At 44.4% G+C, this 19,481-nt stretch overlaps 1 protein-coding gene across 1 annotated transcript in view; it reads right to left on the reverse strand.

Annotated features, from left to right (window-relative positions):
* AGBL4 (ATP/GTP binding protein-like 4) overlaps positions 1-19,481 on the reverse strand; it is a 1,466,590-nt gene that overhangs the window by 39,580 nt on the left and 1,407,529 nt on the right. Inside the window, exons 10-11 of the mRNA XM_010834456.1 lie at positions 8,033-8,185; positions 6,850-7,012 (exon numbers count right to left, since the gene is read on the reverse strand). Coding sequence (XP_010832758.1) covers positions 6,850-7,012; positions 8,033-8,185 — 316 coding nt within the window. The remainder of the gene's footprint in view (positions 1-6,849; positions 7,013-8,032; positions 8,186-19,481) is intronic.

Below are 19,481 nucleotides of genomic sequence, written 5' to 3' on the forward strand. Positions count from 1 at the left end.
CTCTCTGCTGCTTCCTCTCCTCTCAAAACTGTCTCCTTTTTGAAGGCAGGGACCATGCCTTATTCATCTCCCTATTTTTAGTGTCTAGTGAGTTTCACGTGATGGATGAGTAAATAAATGGTATCTCCAATGTCTGCCATATGCTTCAGAGGACCTGTGCAAGGCACAGAGTGGGCTGTGAATTGAGACCAAGACAACTAACTGAATTCTAAATCTCTGCATTTTCTCTTGGCTACACAGCCATTTCCTTCTCCTAGAGCCAGCATTTTCTGATTTCAAAGTGCCCACAGCTATAAGTGTGTGTGGAAAACAGTCTACTAAGGACCCTCAGTCTCTGTTCCCAATGTTTTTCTCATCCATATGTCAAAGAGCTATTTCCTTTTGGCTTGAAACGAGACCATAAACAAAGGCCAGAGAAACTCTGGGTTATTTTATGATTCCAGTTTAGCCTTTCTTTCTCTCTTTTTTAAAAAATTGTTTGAACAGAGCATATTTATGACTTGGCAGGCCAATAAAATGTAAATAAGGTTTGCTGAAGAATGGCCCCAAATTCTCAGGAATTTAACATTTCACAACAACAACAAAAACAACAAACCATGGGAAGGGAGGCGAGGGAACTAATATTTAACAGCACTGAGTAAATGCCCCGTTATTTATCTGCTTTCTCCCATGTAACCCTCAGAACAACCCTATGCTATGCTATGCTAAGTCACTTCAGTCGTGTCCAACTCTGTGCGATCCCATAGACGGCAGCCCACCAGGCTCCCCCGTCCCTGAGATTCTCCAGGCAAGAACACTGGAGTGGGTTGCCATTTCCTTCTCCAATGCATGAAAGTGAAAAGTGAAAGTGAAGTTGCTCAGTTGTGTTCGACTCTTAGTGAACCCATGGACTGCAGCCTACCAGGCTCCTCCGTCCATGGGATTTTCCAGGCAAGAGTACTGGAGTGGGGTGCCATTGCCTTGGGTAAATAATCATTATCCTCGCTTTCCGGATGAGGGAACTGAGGTTAAATAACTAATTAGGGCCCTAAGCTAGAGAGATCCAAAGCAGAACTCACACCTGCAACACTGACCAGAGCTGTGTTCTTGCCATGGTCTGGACAGAGGCCACCAGCCAGGGCAGCAGACGCTAAGCATGGCTTTCTTTTAGATTCTGTTGAAAGTTATCCATCTTCCTCCCAGAAAATGAACTCTGCATCTTTACCCACAGTTTCGCATAAATTTTAGACAGCTCATAAGCTTTTCCTAAAGCCCATCTATAAACCCCTCAATTAAGAGCCCTTTAACTAAAGAATGAAAGTAGCTATCGTCTTGGCTTGATCAATCATCTAGGATACTTTCGTACTGATTTTCCCTGTGGGATTGAAACTCATGCCTAAGGAGTCACTCAATCTTAAGACTCACATATGTCACAACTGTGGATTCTTGATATCAAGATTTCATCTAAGCAGAGAATTATAAAATTTTAGTTTTAGAATCAGCAAAATCTTAGAATATCAGGGCTGGAAGGGACCAGAATAGAGGCAAGTCCACACATAATTTCATTCTGCAGCTCTGACAGGTTAGAAATATCAGACACTGAGCCTAAGAAAAAGGATAGGGCCTGCTTTAAGTTACCCAGTAATAACAATGGAATCAAGATTCAAACCAACACAGCATTGTAAAGCAATTATCCTCCAATTAAAAAATTAGTTAATTAATTTTTAAAAAGAAAAAAAGGATTCGAGTTCGGTTGCTGGCTTTCAAGATCATCTGGTTAAAGGATAATCTTTGGAAGCAAAGTCATGCAGTCTGCATGGGGCTGAGAAAACTGGGGACAGAAGAACATTTGTTGAGTACCTATCAGATGTCATGCAGGCGAGGGGATTTGTATCATTGCACTCCTCTGATAACTGTGCAAAATCAGTATTATTATTTTGATATTATAAATAGGGGGACAGGCTCAGATTGGTGAGGTAACCAGCCCAAGGTCACACAGCTAGGGAAGCATCAGTGACTGTCTGTGTCCATTGCTATATTATCCTGATATAGTAGAGGAGGAGAGTCAGAGAGCAAGAGCTTGGTAATGTTTCGCTGGGGCTTTTCCAGAGAGAGAAATTAAGCTGACAGATACATATGTTCTGGGCTTCTCTGGTGGCTCAGATGGTAAATAACCTGCCTGCAATACAGGAAACCTAGGTTTGGTCCCTGGGTCAGGAAGATCCCCTGGAAAAGGAAATGGCGACCCATTCCAGTATTCTTGCCAGGAGAATCCCATGGACAGAGGAGCCTGGCAGACTATAGTCCATGGAGTTGCAAAGAGTCGGACACGACTGAGCGACTAACACCGACTAACATTGATACATACGGTCTGGAGTGTGAGGAGGTGGACACTGTTGTGGGCCTGGGTGAGATATCCCTCAGGATTCCCCGCCTTCCCTGCCCTTCCCTGATCTTTCTCTCACTTAGCATCTTCTGATAGCTAATGTGGCCTCTGTGGTTCCCAAGGCTGGGAAGGGGACACTCTAGATGACAGACATAAAAAACTTCACCATGGGAATCTCACATGCCCACTCACTGTGTGAGTCAGATGCTGTTCTGAGGTCTAGGTTCTCAACTGTGGTGACCCCACCAAGACCCTTTGCCCCATGAACCTTACCAGCACAACCCCGGCCTCTTGGTCTAACAGCCCCAACTGTTTTCTTTTACACAAATGTGAGTCCTCATTTACAGTTACAATGTTCTAATCAATTGTTGTTGTTGTTCAGTCACCCAGTTGTGTCCGGCTCTTTGAGACCCTATGGACTACAGCCAGGCCTCCCTGTCCCTCACTATCTCCCAGAGTTTGCCCAAGTTCATATCCATTGCATCAGTGATGTCATCCAGCCATCTCATCCTCTGTCGCCCTCTTCTCCTTCTGCCCTCAGTCTTTCCCAGCATCAGGGTCTTTTCCAATGAGTTGGCTTAATATTTAAAGCCTAAGGTGCACACTCCTGTACATTATTTCATTTAACATCCATGCAACTTGGTGAGGTTAAGTATTAACTAGGTCCTCCTGCTACAGACAAGGGCACTGAGGTGCAGTGAGGTTACGTAATTCGCCCAAGGTGACGCAACCAGTGACCGTCTGAAACTGGATTCAAACCTGATTTGTCTAAGTGGAAAGTCTGCTCTCTTTTCACGAGTGTCTGTTGAGTTCCCATTGCTGGGGTCAAGAAAGCAGGAAGGCTCTTGGTGCCTTTGTGAAGGAGACACAGCTCGCCTCAGAGAGCTTGGAGGACTTGCTGAAGGGCACGCTCGGGGACGATGATGGTGTTGTCATCAGATCCAGGTCTCCTGACTCCCAGTCTGGAGGACATCCTCCCAGACCATATTGCCATTCCTATCAGACCATGTAATTTCTTTTTCTGATTGGGACACGAAGCCAACAGCCAACAAGGATCACAATCTGTCTGCCTGAAGTCTCCCTCTGTTAGGAGATGAAGGCTTTTTTTTTTTTTTTTAAATGCATTTCAAACAAGAACTAGGTTAAATCATGCTTGTATGTGTTGACTCGGCCTGCATGTCCTTGGAGAAACTCCAGGTTCCTCCTCTTGTCCCCTGGATGGCAGATGAGACTGGGTGGCTCCAACAGCATGGTGGCCTGCTCAGCTTCTGCTCTGTCTCACTACCCACCGCCCTGCACTCCTTCCAGTCACTATCTCCTGGTCCCCACCAACACCAAGTCTTCCCAGTTCCACATTCTAAACATTGCACAGCACCACTCAAGTCTAGTCCTGAGTCATCTCCCAGCTGGATTGTCATAACAGCTCCCAGCATGCCCCTGCCTACAGCCTTCTCTCATCTGTCCTTCCCACTGCAGCCAGAGGCTTCCCACTGCTCTTTAAAGCCCTTCTACTGCTCTCGATGGCCTTCATGTTCCTTCTAGATCAAATTCCTCACAGGCTGCCATTTTGGTCTCATCTCCTGCATCTGCAGTCCTTCAGCCATAATGCACCTGTCACAGCTCCTACAGCCCACCTTCCTTCCTTCCCTCTCTGTCTCAGATGCCATCCCTCCAACAACCCACCCCAGGCAATCTGCCTAATTTCTGTTCAGTTTTAAAAAGTCGGTTTAGATGTCACTTCTGCTGTGAAGACTTCCCTGACCTACTGAAACAGTGTTTCAGCCTCCTCTTAACCTCTATGGGTAGATATTTTTGTCTTCAGGATGTTCACTGCTATTAATACAAGAACTTTACCTGGCTTATGGCAGACACTCACTGTGTATTTCATTTTTTAATCGGAGTATAATTACGGTTTTGTGTTAGTTTCTGCTGTATAACAATGTGAATCAGCTGTGTGTATACATGTATCTCCACCCTCTTGCCTTCTGCTCTACCCCATCGCATCCCTCCAGGTCATCACAGAGCATGAGCTGAACTCCCAGTGCCATACAGCAGCTTCCTGTTGGCCATCTGTTTTACACATGGTGGTGCATATATTTTTAAATGGACATTTCCCGTGGCTCCCTGGGATTCCTCCACAACAAGACTTACTATACAGACTATAAGTGTCCTTTTCCTTTATCCAGCTCCCAAGTAGACCAGAAGTTCTATGAGTCAGGGCCCATGGTTTCTTGGTCAATATTTTACCCCAGTGCTTAGTAGGATTATGCACTAATGGTGTACTAACAAGGGTTGGGTGTTGAGAGGAGGAAACCTTGGGTCTAGGCCAAGGGAGGGACATTCTGCCAAGAAATTCATTTGCTTCCAACACAAAGGCATGTTGGAGGTGCTGACATAGAGTAGGAGAACCCATCACATTGGACATCAGACGTTGGCCACAAACTAAGTACAGGCCTCCTCTGGAGGGACCCTCATCTCACTGAGATGAGTCACATGTGGGATCCCTTAGGTGCAAATGCTCAAACTCTTCTTCCAGGCAACTCCTTCTATTTCCTTTGCCTTGACATCAAAGGTGAGCTAGTCAGGGGCAGTGTGGGATGTATCTAGGTGTGGAGCACAGCAGTTAGCGGATCCAGGGGAAGCCATGTGCTGCACACCGTCAAGCTGTGTGTATCTGTGTGTGTGTGTGTGTGTGTGGTGGGGGGAGGGTTGCACTGTGGCGTATAGAGATGGCCAGAACTTTGGAAAGCAAGGGTCTTCTGAGGTAGAGCAGAGCCTGCTCCACTGGTCTATGAGTCAGGTGGTCATTAAAGCAGACTTCAAGGTGACTGTGAGGGGACTCTCCCGCCGTTCTTACCATGATCTCTACATTGTTGTGCTGGATCTAGAATACTGGTCTAACACCTGGTCTGCCAACTACTTTCCCCTCCCTCCGAGGACATCACCCTGCCCTCCATGTTCCCTGCTAGGTCACTGTTCATCCCTGAGCCATGAGGGTGCAACGGATAGTGTGGACTAGTGCCAAGTCATGTCTTGACCAGAAAGGAAGCTTTCCTGAACAGAGTGTGGTGAGAACTCCATAAACTCTCCCCATGGTTGAAAGGAGGATGCCCACTTCTGGGGAAACAGAGTCTGTACACAGAGAGTTAATATCATCCTTTTCCTTTCTTCTCCATCAACTATAATTCTTTCTCCGAGAAACTAAGTGTTCAGAAAGGAGACATGGGTCAATCCAAAACAAAAGGGTAAAGATAAGCAGAAACTGTCACAGTCAGTCACAACCCCTTATTTAGTGACCTTGAAATGAAAATCAACACTCAGGAACCTAGAATTACTAAACAATTCCTAAAAAATCAAGCAAGCTAGAAGGCGACCTCTAGTTTGATCATGACACACTTGGGGGTTCTTGTGGACATTTTATGAGTAAGCCAAGAGGAAAAGTGAGTTGGCAAAGGAAATGTGAAGGCAGAGAGAAAGATGCTCAGAGGACGAGTGGGAAAAGGTAGGGAAGGTGGGGAAGATGGGAAGGAGGCTGAGGGGACAGAGACAGGAAAGGAGGGTGGGGAGGGGGAGAAAATAGAGGAGGGAAGGGAGGAACACATCAAATGAAGCAAGAGAGAGAGACAGAAGGCGACGGGACAAGGTGGGGACAGGCAAAAGAGAAAGCAGTGAGTGGAAAGAACAGAAGGGGAGGGAGCTGGAGGACAGAAAGATAGAAGGTAAAAAGAGACTTGTCCTAGAGACCAGATTTGTGGTTGCCAAGAAGGTGGAGGACGGAGAGGGATAGACTAGGAGTTTGGCATTGGTAGATGCAAGCTATTACGCTTAGAATGGATAAGCAACAAGATCCTACTGTATAGCACAGGGAATTATATCCAGTCTCTTGGGATAAACTATAATGGGAAAGAATACTTTAAAAAAGAATGCATAAATGTGTATCTATACAAGCCACTTTGCTATATGGCAGAGATTGGCACAACATTGTAAATCAACTATACTTCAATAAAAATTAAAAAAAAAACAAAATTTAAAAACCTAAAACAGAGATATATTCAGGGTGAGAAAGAGGAGTTCAAGACCGAGTCAAGGTCTTCCTCAGCAGGCTCGGGATGAGCTTCTGGTCTGTGTGCTTATATACCTTAGATGACGGAAGACTCACTCTGTTGTTGGGGGCAGAGGAGAGAAAGAGAGATAGGCACAGGTATGGGTGAGTCATGGGTCCAGGCGCCTGAGGAAGACTTGAGGTGTAGCAGAGGCATATGGGGAGGGGTGTCCATTAGGAGGGCAGGAGGCAAATAGGACAATCCAGAGATGATACCAGCAGAATCAGCCACATATATCCTCACCCCAGGATCTCAGCCCTCACCTGAGTTGGAGACCAGATTCCTGAGGCATCTGGTAAACCCTGGCAGACCTGGGTACTCTCAGCTGGATGTGAGCTGGCCCAGGGCTGGGGAGGGGAAAGGGGAAACTGCCAAGGATACAGGCTTCTTCCGTGTAGGGCACAGCAGCTGTGGTGCCACCGATGATGTAGCTGTAGAAGGAAACCTCGAGGGTGTAGCAATAAGAAGTGTGGTCTAGCAGCCCACCGAGGAAGCGACGGCCAGTTCCTGCTTTCACGGCATCCCGATTAAAGGACGTGCTAGACTGTGAGAGACAGAAAAAGGAGAAGAGAGTCAGGCTATGGGACCTTGAGCGAATCTTACAGCACCTCTGCGTCTCAGCTTCCTCATCTGAAAAGTCTGATATGAATCCCAATTTGCAGGATTACTATAAATATGGGTTACATAGACTATTAAATGAAAGCACCCAGCATGGTTCCTAAATTAGTAACTGCCATTTACATTACTTTGATGACAAAGGTGCCCATAGTCAAAGCCATGGTTTTTCCAGTAGTCAGGTATGGATGTAAGAGTTGGACCATAAAGAAGGCTGTGCACCAAAGAATTGATGCTTTTGAGATGTGGTGTGGAGAAGACTCTTGAGAGTCCCCTGTAGAGCAAGGAGCTTAAACCAGTCATTCCAACCCTGAATATTCATTGGAAGGACTGTTACTGAGATCCAATACTTTGGCCACAGGATGCGAAGAGCAGACTCTTTGGAAAAGACTCTGATGATGGGAAAGATTGAATGCAAAAGGAGAAAGGGATGGCATAGGATAAAATGGTTAGATAGCATCATTGACTGAATGGACATGAAGCTGAGCAAACTCTAGGATATAGCGGAGGACAGAGGAGCCTCTTACAGTCCATGGGGTCGCAAAGAGTCGGACACAAGTTGGCAACCGGACAACAATAACAAAGAGAACAAATCCTAGAGGTCCGTGAAAGCAGACACCAGGGCCAGAGCCTGACTCTGGGAGGTGCTCATTGAGTTTCTTCTCTTGTTAAAGCTGGAGTCAGATCAGGTAAACAAAGGCCAGCTCCTCAGACAAAGCAAGTGCGATCTTTTCCAAGAGTCTCCCTCACTGACAGGTGACGGGCTGCTTGCAGGCATGGGCAGGGCTTCTTTATGTCTGTCTTTATCACCCACACAAGACACAGCACAAGAAGGTGTTCTGTGAATGTTAAAGCAAATCTAACTCAGTGAAAGACAGGGTGGCAATGGGAAGGAGGGCTGGTCTGGGGAGGGGACCTGGGGCTGGATCACAGCCAACTCTTGACTCACGTAGGAGAAGTCCTCGGCATTCTGGCAGAGGAGCTTGGGGAAAACCGCCTGCCTCTGGAACCGCTCTTCATCCTCAAAGATGTTGCCATACATGAAACCATTCATCATGGTGGAGTGGGCGTGGATATCAATATAAAACTCCAGGCTTGTTTTCTGTTGAGAGAAAGGATAGCAAATGAGATGTCAGGGCCACAGAGTTTGCCTTAAACACACACACACACACACACACACACACACCATTTCCTTTTGAGCTAGCCCTCTGTCTACTCAGTTGTAGCAATGTGAGGGATTGAGAGCAGCGAGGATCAATTTCTCCTTATTTTGAACACCATCTGTCTTCAAGGTCTCCAAGCACTACCATTAACAGTCCTCTTTCGAGGTCTTCTGAAGTAATGCTACCTACCCAGAACAGTAAACACATTTATAACTAAAGGCTTTAGCAGAATTTGTTTCTCTGATTAATGAGAAATACCTTCAGGTAACATTAGTTTATTTATATTGAGCCTGCTAATGGTTTTGCCCCAATTGGGTCATTTCTAACAGAGGGAGTCTGGGGGAAACTAAATCATGTACCCTCTTTGAAATTTTTATTTTCAAAATGGGTATTTTAATTCCAACCTCGGAGAGTTCTAGTGGGAATCCAACTCAGCAACAGTCATCACTATCATTTACTGCATAGTTAATGCATGCCAGATTCCATTCTGGGAGCTTCACATAGGACATCTTAGTTAATTCTGCTATTTAACCTCATTTCATGATGCCACACCTACTCCACAGTAGTATGTAGTGTATGGGAAAAGTAACCTTGCAATTTATAAAGATGATTGTAACTAGTCTTTCTCTGCTCTCTGCTCACACTCCCTATTTAAGGCACTCCCTACTTTGATACAGTATTATTTATTAACCTTCTCATTTATGAGCTCCCTGAAAGTAGAAAGAGTGTCTAGAAAGAACCCAGTGCCTGTTTGTGAAGGATGCTCAGTAGCCAGATGCAGAATGACTAAATAAACCACTCAGAGGGATAACTTCAGACACTGAAATGGACTGGCAGGAACTGGAGAACTCTCAGGCCCTCAGAGGGCTTTCCAGGTGGCTCAGTGGTAAAGAATCTGCTTGCCAATGCAGGAGATGCAGGAGACTTGCATTGGATACCTGGGTCAGGAAGACCCCCCCAGAGAAGGAAATAGCAACTCACTCCAATATTCTTGCCTGGAGAATCCCATGGACAGAGAAGTCCGGTGGGCTATGGCCCATGGGGTCACAAAGAGCAGGACATGACTTAACAACAGAGCATGCATGCAGCACACAGGCCCTTAGAATTTCAATATCTCTCAAATCTGACTTTCTCTTCCTATATATCAGTCTGATTTATACCTATTAATCATTCCTGAGAGTAGCAGGACCTCCACTGGGGAAGGGACTTGTCCAAGTTCATGGCCTAACTGGGACTGAAACCCAGGTCTCCTGACCCATTTGCACAGTTAATGTAATACCATCAGTGAGCACCACTAAAACAGCCAAGGCAAGACCTGGCCACCTTTCCATCCACTTTCTAGCATTCAGTCCTGGGAAAGAAGGAAAATCCATGCTTAGAAGAATCCTCCCTCTGTGGGACACTTTCAAACAAAGTTAAGACCAAATGAAAACCATGTTGCTTCTAGAATGTGGGCCTGATGATTGTCATTTCATTTGCCTCAGACTTGGAGTGAAAAATTGTGTCTTGCTGAGCTCCCAGTTCTCTGGGTGGCATAAACTGCCTTCTGAGAGATACAAGATGCACAGCTCTGTGTGATATTAAACTCATCATTTTCAGCTTTGAAGGTGGAATACACAATGATTCAACAGGAGCCCTATAAAAGTCATCTTTGCAATTTTATTTTCTTCAATTGTCTGTTTTTTCCTCTGAGCTTTTGATGAGCTGCAGAGGAAAGGAGGCGGTAGAGAGATGACTTAAAAAATGTGGAAGGAAAAACCGCAGTTTATAGCTCTGGGTATGGGCTCTATTGGAAACCAGTTTCTCTGACCTTTTGCAGATCATCTCAGGGTGGGGAGGTTGCCTGATTAGGGCTGGGAGTGAGTTAGTGAAGGAGCAAGAATTAGAACCTGGATCTTTGGAAAACCATTCTGGACTGGCTTCTACTGCCCCATCCCGACACCTAGAACCTGATGTGATTCAACTTTAAATAATCAGAAGTGAATAATATTGATTGATTTACATGCTTCAAAAGTCAATAAGAGGGACCTCTTATTCTTACGAGGCAGGGCAAAGGCTAACAGAGCTTTGCCAAGAGAATGCACTGGTCATAACAAATGCTCTCTCCCAAAACACAAGAGATAACACTACACATGGACATCACCAGATGGTCAATACCAAAATCAGATTGATTTATATTCTTCACAGCCAAAGATGGAGAAGCTCTATACAGTCAATAAAACAAGACTACAAAACAAAAACAAGCTGACGTGACTCAGATCACAAACTCTTTGTTGCAAAATTCAGACTTAAGTTGAAGAAAGTAGGGAAAACCACTAGGCCATATTAGACCAGGTATGGCCTAAATCAAATCCCTTATGATTATACAGTAGGAGTGACAAATAGAGTTAAGGGATTAGAATTGATAGATAGAGTGCCTGAAGAACTATGAACAGAGGCTGGCAACACTGTACAGGAGGCGGTGATAAAAACCATCCCCAAGAAGAAGAAATGCAAAAAGGCAAAATGGTTGTCTGGGGAGGCCTTAAAAATAGCTGAGAAGAGAAGAGAAGCAAAAGGCAAAGGAGAAAAGGAAAGATACACCCATCTGAATGCAGATACACCCATTTGAATGCTATTCCAAAGAATAGCAAAGAGAGATAAGAAAGACTTCCTCAGTGACCAATGCAAAGAAAGAGAGGAAAACAATAGAATGGGAAAGACTAGAGATCTCTCATGAAAATTAGAGATACCTGGGAACATTTCATGCAAAGATGGGCACAATAAAGGACAGAAACAGTGTGAACCTAACAAAAGCAGAAGATATTAAGAAGAGGTGGCAAGAATACACAAAAGAACTATACAAAAGAGATCTTAATGACCCAGATAATCATGATGGTGTGATCACTCACCTAGAGCCAGACATCCTGGAATGTGAAGTCAAGTGGGCCTTAGGAAGCATCGCTACGGACAAAGTTAATGGCATGATGGAATTTCAGCTCAGCTATTTAAAATCTGAAAGATGATGCTGGGAAAGTGCTGCTCTCAATATGCCAGCAAATTTGGAAAACTCAGCAGTGGCCACAGGACTGGAAAAGGTCAGTTTTCATTCCGATCCCAAAGAAGGGCAATGCCAAAGAATGCTCAAACTACTGCACAATTGCACTCATCTCACAAGCAAGCAAAATAATGTTCAAAATTCTCCAAGCTAGGTTTCAAGAGTATGTGAACTGAGAACTTCCATATGTTCAAGCTGGATTTAGGAAAGGCAGGAGAACCAGAGATCAAATTGCCAACATCTGTTGGATCATAGAAAAACAACAAGAATTCCAGAAAAACATCTACTTCTGCTTCATTGACTACACTAAAGCCTCCGATTGTGTGGATCACAACAAACTGTGGAAAATTCTTCAAGAGGTGGGAATACCAGATCGCCTTCCCTGCCTCCTGAGAAATCTGTATGTAGGTCAAGAAGCAACAGTTAGAACTGGACATGGAACAACGGACTGGTTCCAAATTGGGAAAGGAATACATCAAGGCTGTATATTGTCACCTTGCTTATTTAACTTAAATGAAGAATACATCATGCCAAATGCCGGACTGGATGAAGCACAAGCTGGAATCAAGATTGCAGGGAGCCATCTGTATGTCTTCTTTGGAGAAGTGTCTGTTTAGGTCATTTTCCTACTTTTTGATTGGGTTCTTTTTTTTTTTCTGGTATTGAGTTGTATTAGATGCTTATATATTTTGGAAATTAATCCTTGGTCAGTTGTTGAAAAGATGCTCATTATTAGAGAAACGAAAATCAAAATTACAATGAGATATCACCTCACACTGGTCAGAATGGCCAGCATCCAAAAGTCTACAAACAATAAATGCTGGAGAGGAAATGGAGAAAAGGGAACACTCTTGCATTGTTGGTGGGAATGTAAATTGATATGGCCACTATAGAAGACAGTATGGACATTCCTAAAATACTAGGAATAAACCCACCATGTGATCCAGCAACCATGCCGAGGCATATACCCTGAGGAAACCAAAATTGAAAAATACACATGTACTCCAATGTTCATTGCAGCACTATTTGTAATAGCTAGAACATGGAAGCAACCTAGATGTCCACTGAAAGATGATGGATAAAGAAGTTGTGGTACATATACACAATATTTAGTTCAGAATATTTAGTTCAGTTCAGTCGCTCAGTCGTCTGACTCTGTGACCCCATGAATTGCAGCACGCCAGGCCTCCCTGTCCAATACCAACTACTGGAGTCTACCTAAATCCATGTCCATTGAGTCAGTGATGCCTTCCAACCATCTCATCCTCTGTCATCCGCTTTTCCTCCTGCCCTCAATCTTTCCCAGCAGCAGGATCTTTTCAAATGAGTCAGCTCTTTGCATCAGGTGGCCAAAGCATTGGAGTTTCAGCTTACTTAGCCATAAAAAGGAACACATCTGAGTCAGTTCTAGTGAGGTGGATGAACCTAGAGCCTATTATACAGAGTGAAGTGAGTCAGAAAGAGAAAGATAAATATTGTATATCAACGCACATATATGGAATCTAGAAAAATGGTACTGATGAATTTATTTTCAAGGCAGCAATGGAGATGCAGACACAGAGAACAGACTTATGGACACAGGGAGAGGGGAGGAGAAGCTGAGATGTATGGAGCGAGCAACACGGAAACTTACATTATCATATGTAAAATAGATAGCCAATGGGAATTTGCTGTATGTCTCAGGGAATTCAAACAGAGGCTCTTATCAACCTAGCGGGATGGGATGGGGGAGGTGGGAAGAAGGTTCAAGAGAGGGGACATATGTATGCCTAGGGTGATTCATTTTGATGTTTCACAGAAAACAACAAAATTCTGTACAGCAATTATCTTTCAATTAAAAAATAATTAATTTAAAAAAATGTGTAAAAAAAAAGATTGCAGAGAGAAATATCAATAACCTCTGATATGCAGATGACACCACTCTTATGGCAGAAAGCAAAGAGGAACTAAAGAGCCTCTTGATGAAAGTGAAAGAGGGGAGTGAAAAAGCTGGCTTAAAATTCAGCATTCAAAAAACAAAAATCATGGCATCCTGTCCCATCACTTCATGGGAAATAGATGGGGAAACAATGGAAACAGTGACAGACTTTATTTTCTTGGGCTCCAAAATCTCTGCAGATGGTGACTGCAGCCAGAAATTAAAAGACACTTACTCTTTGGAAGAAAAGCTATGACCAACCTAGACAGCATATGAGAAAGTAGAAACATTGCTTTGCTGACAAAGGTCCATCTAGTCAAACTATGGTTTTTCCAGTAGTCATATATGGATGTGAGAGTTGAACCATACAGAAAGTTGAGCACCAAAGAATTGATTTTGAACTGTGGTGTTGGAGAAGACTCTCGACAGTCCCTTGGACTGCAAGGAGACCAAACCAGTCCATCCTAAAGGAAATCAGTCCTGAATATTCATTGGAAGGACTGATGCTGAAGCTGAAGCTCCAATTCTTTGGCCAACTGATGCGATCTGACTCATTGGAAAAGACCCTCATCCTGGGAAAGGATGAGATCGTTGGGTGGCATCACTGACTTGATGGACATGAATTTGAGCAAGCTCTGGGAGTTGGTGATGGACAGAGAAGCCTGGCATACTGAAGTCCATGGGGTTGCAAAGAGTTGGACATGACTGAGCGACTGAACAACAACAATCTTATCATATATACTTAGTAACTTTATCTCCTCTTTTAAGTTTTTATGCTTCTAATTTCTTTTTTTGTCTAACTGCACTGGTTAGTATCTCCACAACAAATTTAAAGGATCATGTATTTTCTCCAATTTTTTTGGCCATGCTGCATGGCTTGTAGGATCTTAGTTCCTGACTAGGATTGACCTCAGGCCACCACAGTGAACACACTGAGTCCTTACAACTGGAGCATCAGGGAATACCCAGAGATTATTTAGTTTCTAAGATCTCTTCCCTGTCTGAGAGTCTAGATTTTACCTGGAGTAGAAAAGGGTCCAGGAAATTAACCTGTATAGGGTCTGAGCTTGAAGTTCTAGTTCTTTTTCTTCCTCATTGCACATATTCAGCACTTTTCTGGCAATACCAAAGACCACAGATACTAATGTAATCACCATCTTAATTATGTTTTGTGCCTCAACTGGCACTATGGGCTCACGTTGGTCCATTAGAACAGAGCAAGGAAGGCAAGCAGAGTTCCTAACTCTGGTTCTAATGTTCACATAATCTATAACCATAAATAGCAGCAGCTGTTCACTGTACCTCAATTTCTGCATCTTTATAAGTGGCTGTTGGATGAGAGAAAAGAGAAAAGAGAAAAGTTTAAGAGTTTTCTTAAACTTTCCATAATTTCTTCTCATATTCTGTTAAAATGGAAATGGCAACCCACTCCAGTACTCTTGCCTGGAAAATCCCATGGATGGAGTAGCCTGGTAGGCTACAGTCCATGGGGCTGCAAAGATTCAGACACAACTGAGCGACTTCACTCACTTCTGTTAAAATAAATCCCTTCATCTTCTGCAAAGAGCTTCTTGCTTGGACCTTGATATCAGTACTTGTTACTGTATAGGTATCCTTGTGTACTGTATAGATATACTTATATACTTGTCAGTGCAATATGGCTAGAAAGTATGTCTGTCTGCCTATGACCACATTGAGGACACGAACCAAGTCTGACCCCATTCCATCATCTCTTTCTTGTTTTACTACAATAGCTGCTGACCTGGTTTCCTTGCTGCTTCAGAGCAATCTTTTAAAATGTAAACAAATAATGGCGCTTCTTTAAGTGAAACTGCTCTATCCCTCCCTATCACTCACAGGACAGACTCCAAATCCCTTCGTATATTATAAAAGGCCCTGTATGATCTGGCCCTTGCTCCCTGCCTACTCTCAGCTCTCACAACTTCTGGTCTGATACTCTATACTTCAGTCCATGGAGCTGCCTGGAGTACTTCAAATCTCTAGGCTTGTGACTTTCATCTCCATATTTACACATAATGAATGTCTCCTCTGCCTGAAATACAAGTTCTCTTTATCTGGGTAACCCTGAGACAACCTTAAGACTTAAGGCAAACTAAGGAGATGCTCACAGTTCCATATCCTTTTCCTGGACCCTGGACAACATATCTCAGTCTCCCTTGGTATTTGGTTGGGATCAAAAGGGATGTGGGCAGTGGTAATAAGTGCCGCTTCCAGGCCTGGCCATCAACACATCAAACACATATACAATTGCCCAATTCTCGCTCTTGGGCATGGAAGCTGCATGTAAAACCAATGGTATCGTAATAGGGAAAAAGGGTAGTTCGCTGAGTCAACACTGGGAGGAAAATTGCCAGACAAGTCACTTGACCTGCATCAGACTGTAATGAACCTTTACTGTATTAAGCCATTGAGATTTGGGGACTGCTTATTATAGCATCTAAAGTTGTTCACCTGACTCATACAAAAAGATAGATTCAAATAGCCATTTTTATCCCTCAGGGATGAGTGAACAGCCTCCTGTGTGCTCTCACAAGTCTCTCTCCTGGCACTGACATGGCATTATCATGCTTTGTTTATTTCCATCTCCCATTAGAATGTGAACTCTTTCAGGGAAGGGACCATACATTCTTGGTTTTTTAAATTCACAGGACCAGAGTAAGCCCTGGTATATAGTAGGTTATCACTGGAAGTTTAGTGGGAGAATGAATAGAAAGTGAATCAACGAATTGATGGGAGAATGAATGAATTAAATGAATGAACAGCTGTATCTGAACTTTTTCCCAGCAGTCAAATGAGGTACTTTTTTTGTGTGGTTATGTCAGAGCAGGGGGGTGTGCTGCTAATGCAGGGCCCTTAATTACAATTTTGGGACTGAGAATAGAACGAGGGGACAGCATCTTTGTTCTTTCCTTCCAAACTTACAAACCTTAATCAAAACCAAGTGATGAAGGGCTGTCCCCTTGCCAGCAGCCAACGGCTCATTCTGCAACAGGGGCCTAAAGAGTAAATTAAAATCAGTGCCAATAAAATTAAAACTACCTTAGGGCATATTTGGAACATAATTTAGTGTGGAGTTTGCTTCCTCCTAGACACCAGGGAGGAAATGAGTTTTTCCTTTATTCTATATTCTGAGCTGCTTCACCTAGGCTGGTGCAAGCCAAAGTCTGAGCCTGGTGCTGTGCTGTGGGGCTGTCTCCTCTACCTTAGGGCAACACTTCAGGGCTTACCACATATTCAGTCTGATGAAGGAAGGGAAATGCAACCCAGGAAGGGCAGAGGGATTTATCTTAGATTTGGAGATGAGAAAGAAACTGAAGCTTAGACAAAGATGAGGGCAAGTTGAGGAGGGATAGCAGCTTACTCTTCTCTTTGTACGGAGGAGGGAACAAAAGCTCAGGGAGTTTAAGTAACTTGTCCAGAGTAATGCAGCAGAAAGGGGCAGAGACTCAAACCCAGGCTCTGGTTACAAGCCCACAGCCGCCATCCGGCTATGCTTACAGGAGTTCCAGTTCAGTAAGGCAGTCGCCCTTATCACAGGAAGGAAGCCCCACATAGCCCCCTTCATCTCTGAGCTGGGGACTATGATCCTACCAGGCTTAGCCTCTCAAATAGGTAGGGAAGGAGGGAGCAAAGAGGGTTAGAGAATTTCCAGATGACTCTCCCGCTAAACTCTGCCCCATGGCAAAGGCAGCTGTTTACCCATGGACCTCAGGCTGAAAAGCCCCAAATCTATTCTTTTTATTATCCACCAAATTATCTCCCTATCTATTTAGAAGTTAAAAGTAGATATTTATGGAAGTCAGGGTGCATGTCCTAAAGAAGGAAAGAGAAATTTTCAGAAAAATACAGAATCTTTTCTTAAAAACAACTGAACAACTCCAAGAGACAAAACAGTGTCTTTTATCACGCAGAGACTGGATCTCTGAAGTGGCCCAGTGAAGGCTTCCCTCCTCACCAGGAGTGTGGCCAGACTGAAATTCCTGCCACAAGAAAGCATGCAAGGAATCGACGCAGACAAAAAGAAACACAAGAAGCCCAGGCAGCCAGCCCAGAGCACCAAGGGGATGGACGGTGGCCCCTCTCCTCACTCTCCAGCCTTGCAAACCGCCCCAGCACATGCAGGTCCTCCTCTTTGTGCTTCTGTGTCTGTATTCCTACAGGCAGGATGCCTGCTCTGCCTCCCTTTCCCCTCCCGGTAACCTCTTGCTAATCTTTCACTGACAGGCCCAACGGCCCCTTGTCCATGAAGCCTTGCTTGACTCTCCCAGGGACAGTAGCTCTCTTCTTTGGATTCCTACAGATTTTTAAAATACCCTTCTATTAAGGCATTTATCAGGATTCCCAGGTGGCAGTAGTCGTAAAGAACCCACCTACAATGCTAGAGACTTAAGAAACATGAGTTTGATCCCTGGGTCAGGAAGATCCTCTGGAGAAGGACACGGCAACCCACTCCAGTATTCTTGCCTGGAGAATCCCATGGACAGAGGAGCTTTGTGGGCTAAAGTCCATGGGGTCACAAAGTCAGACACCACAGAAGCGACTTGGCACGCAAGGCATTTATCATCCAGCTTATTCATTCATTTATCTGGCAAATACGTACTATGAACTTACTATGCTCCAGGACTTGGGGTTAATAAGAGAGATGAGGTTCCTGCCTTTGAGGAGCTGGCATCCTGGTGGGGATGACAAACCAGGAACAGCAACTAAGCAAGGTGATGGTGGGTTGTAATGCTTGCTAGGGATGGAGGAGGTAAAGCCACAGGGTGGGGAATGAACGAGTGGATGGAGGAGGGTCTATGTGATATAGTGTGATCAGGAAGGACTTCTGATATTTGAGCTCAGCCTTGAAGGATGATAAGAACAAGCCATCCAATGAGAGAATTCTGGGCAAATAAAAGCCCTGAAATGAGGACTAGTATGCCATTTTCAAAGACCAGAGGGCAGGCCAGTGGCTGGATCATGGTTAGTTAACACTAGAGGTGAGACTGGAGAAGTTTAGAGTCCAGCTAACACAGGGCCTTGCAGGCCAGAATCAGAGTTTGGAGCATATCCTGTGTCCAGTGGAGGCCATCTCAGTAGGGGAATGCTGTGAAAGGACCACCTTGCTTATCGTGTTGTTAATGGGTTTTAGTGGTGCACAGGTGGCCGTGGATGAACTGATCTAAGAGATCATACCAGCTTGAATCGGAGAGATGACATAGAGATGAAAAGAGAGGGACATATTTGATAAATATTTTGGCTACAGCTCCATAGGACCTGTACATGGTTTATGTGCAAGAAGAATCAAAGATGGATCAACGGTTTGTGACTTGAGCAACTGAGCAGATAGTGGTGCTGCAGAGAGGTGGAGGAAACTGGGATGCAGACCAGTTGGGAGAGTGGTAAAGAAATCAAGAGTTCTGATACAGATCTCTGCATTTGAAAGGACTATCAGATACCAGTAGGCAGTTACATACATGAAAATGGAGCCTCGGAGAGGGGACCGGATTAGAGCTGTAAAGGTGGGCAGCATTAGCTTGGTGATGCTACTTAACATCATTGGGAGAAAGTGTGGATCCAGAAGAGATCCCAAGACTGAGCCTAGGATCCAGTAAGATTGAGAGTTTGGGTAAAGGAAGAAGCAAAGCAGGGAGACTGGGAAGTGACCAGAGAAGGAGGAGGAGACAATGTGGTTTCATGAAAACCAAGAGAAAAAAGGGGGGAAAAAAGAGAAAGGATTTAAGAAGGAGGGGGTGGTCTATAAAGGCTGGGACTATCCCTGGCTCACCTCTATACCTTTAGGGTGTCTTACAGGATCTAGCTCTTAGTAAGTCCTCAGGGGGCATTTGCTGAGTGACAAAAATCAGTAAGTGAATGAATGAACCAGGAATCCCGGACTCAGAGAAAGGGGTCAGGAAGGATGTAGTGATAGGAGTTTTGGGGCCTAGATTCTAGCCAGCGGAGCTATGGAGGGAGGATAATAATAAAAAGATGGGGGACTTTTCTGGCAGTCCAATGGTTAAGAATCCACCTTCCAATGCAGGGTATACCGGTCTGGTCCCTGTTTAGGGAACTAAGTTCCCACATGCCATGAGGCAACTGAGTCCACGTGCTGCAACTACAGAGCCAGCTCAGCTCAGTGAAGATCCCAAGTGCCTCAGCTAAGACCGAATGCAGCACCCTTCCCCACAAAAAAAAAAAAAAAAAAAAAAAGAGAGATGGTGCTTATTACATGCCAAGCACTCCGGAACTCTCCCACAACTGTATTTGACAGAAACAT

Source organism: Bison bison, unplaced genomic scaffold (assembly GCF_000754665.1).
Source record: "Bison bison bison isolate TAMUID 2011002044 unplaced genomic scaffold, Bison_UMD1.0 scf7180017864033, whole genome shotgun sequence".
Lineage (NCBI taxonomy): Eukaryota > Metazoa > Chordata > Mammalia > Artiodactyla > Bovidae > Bison > Bison bison.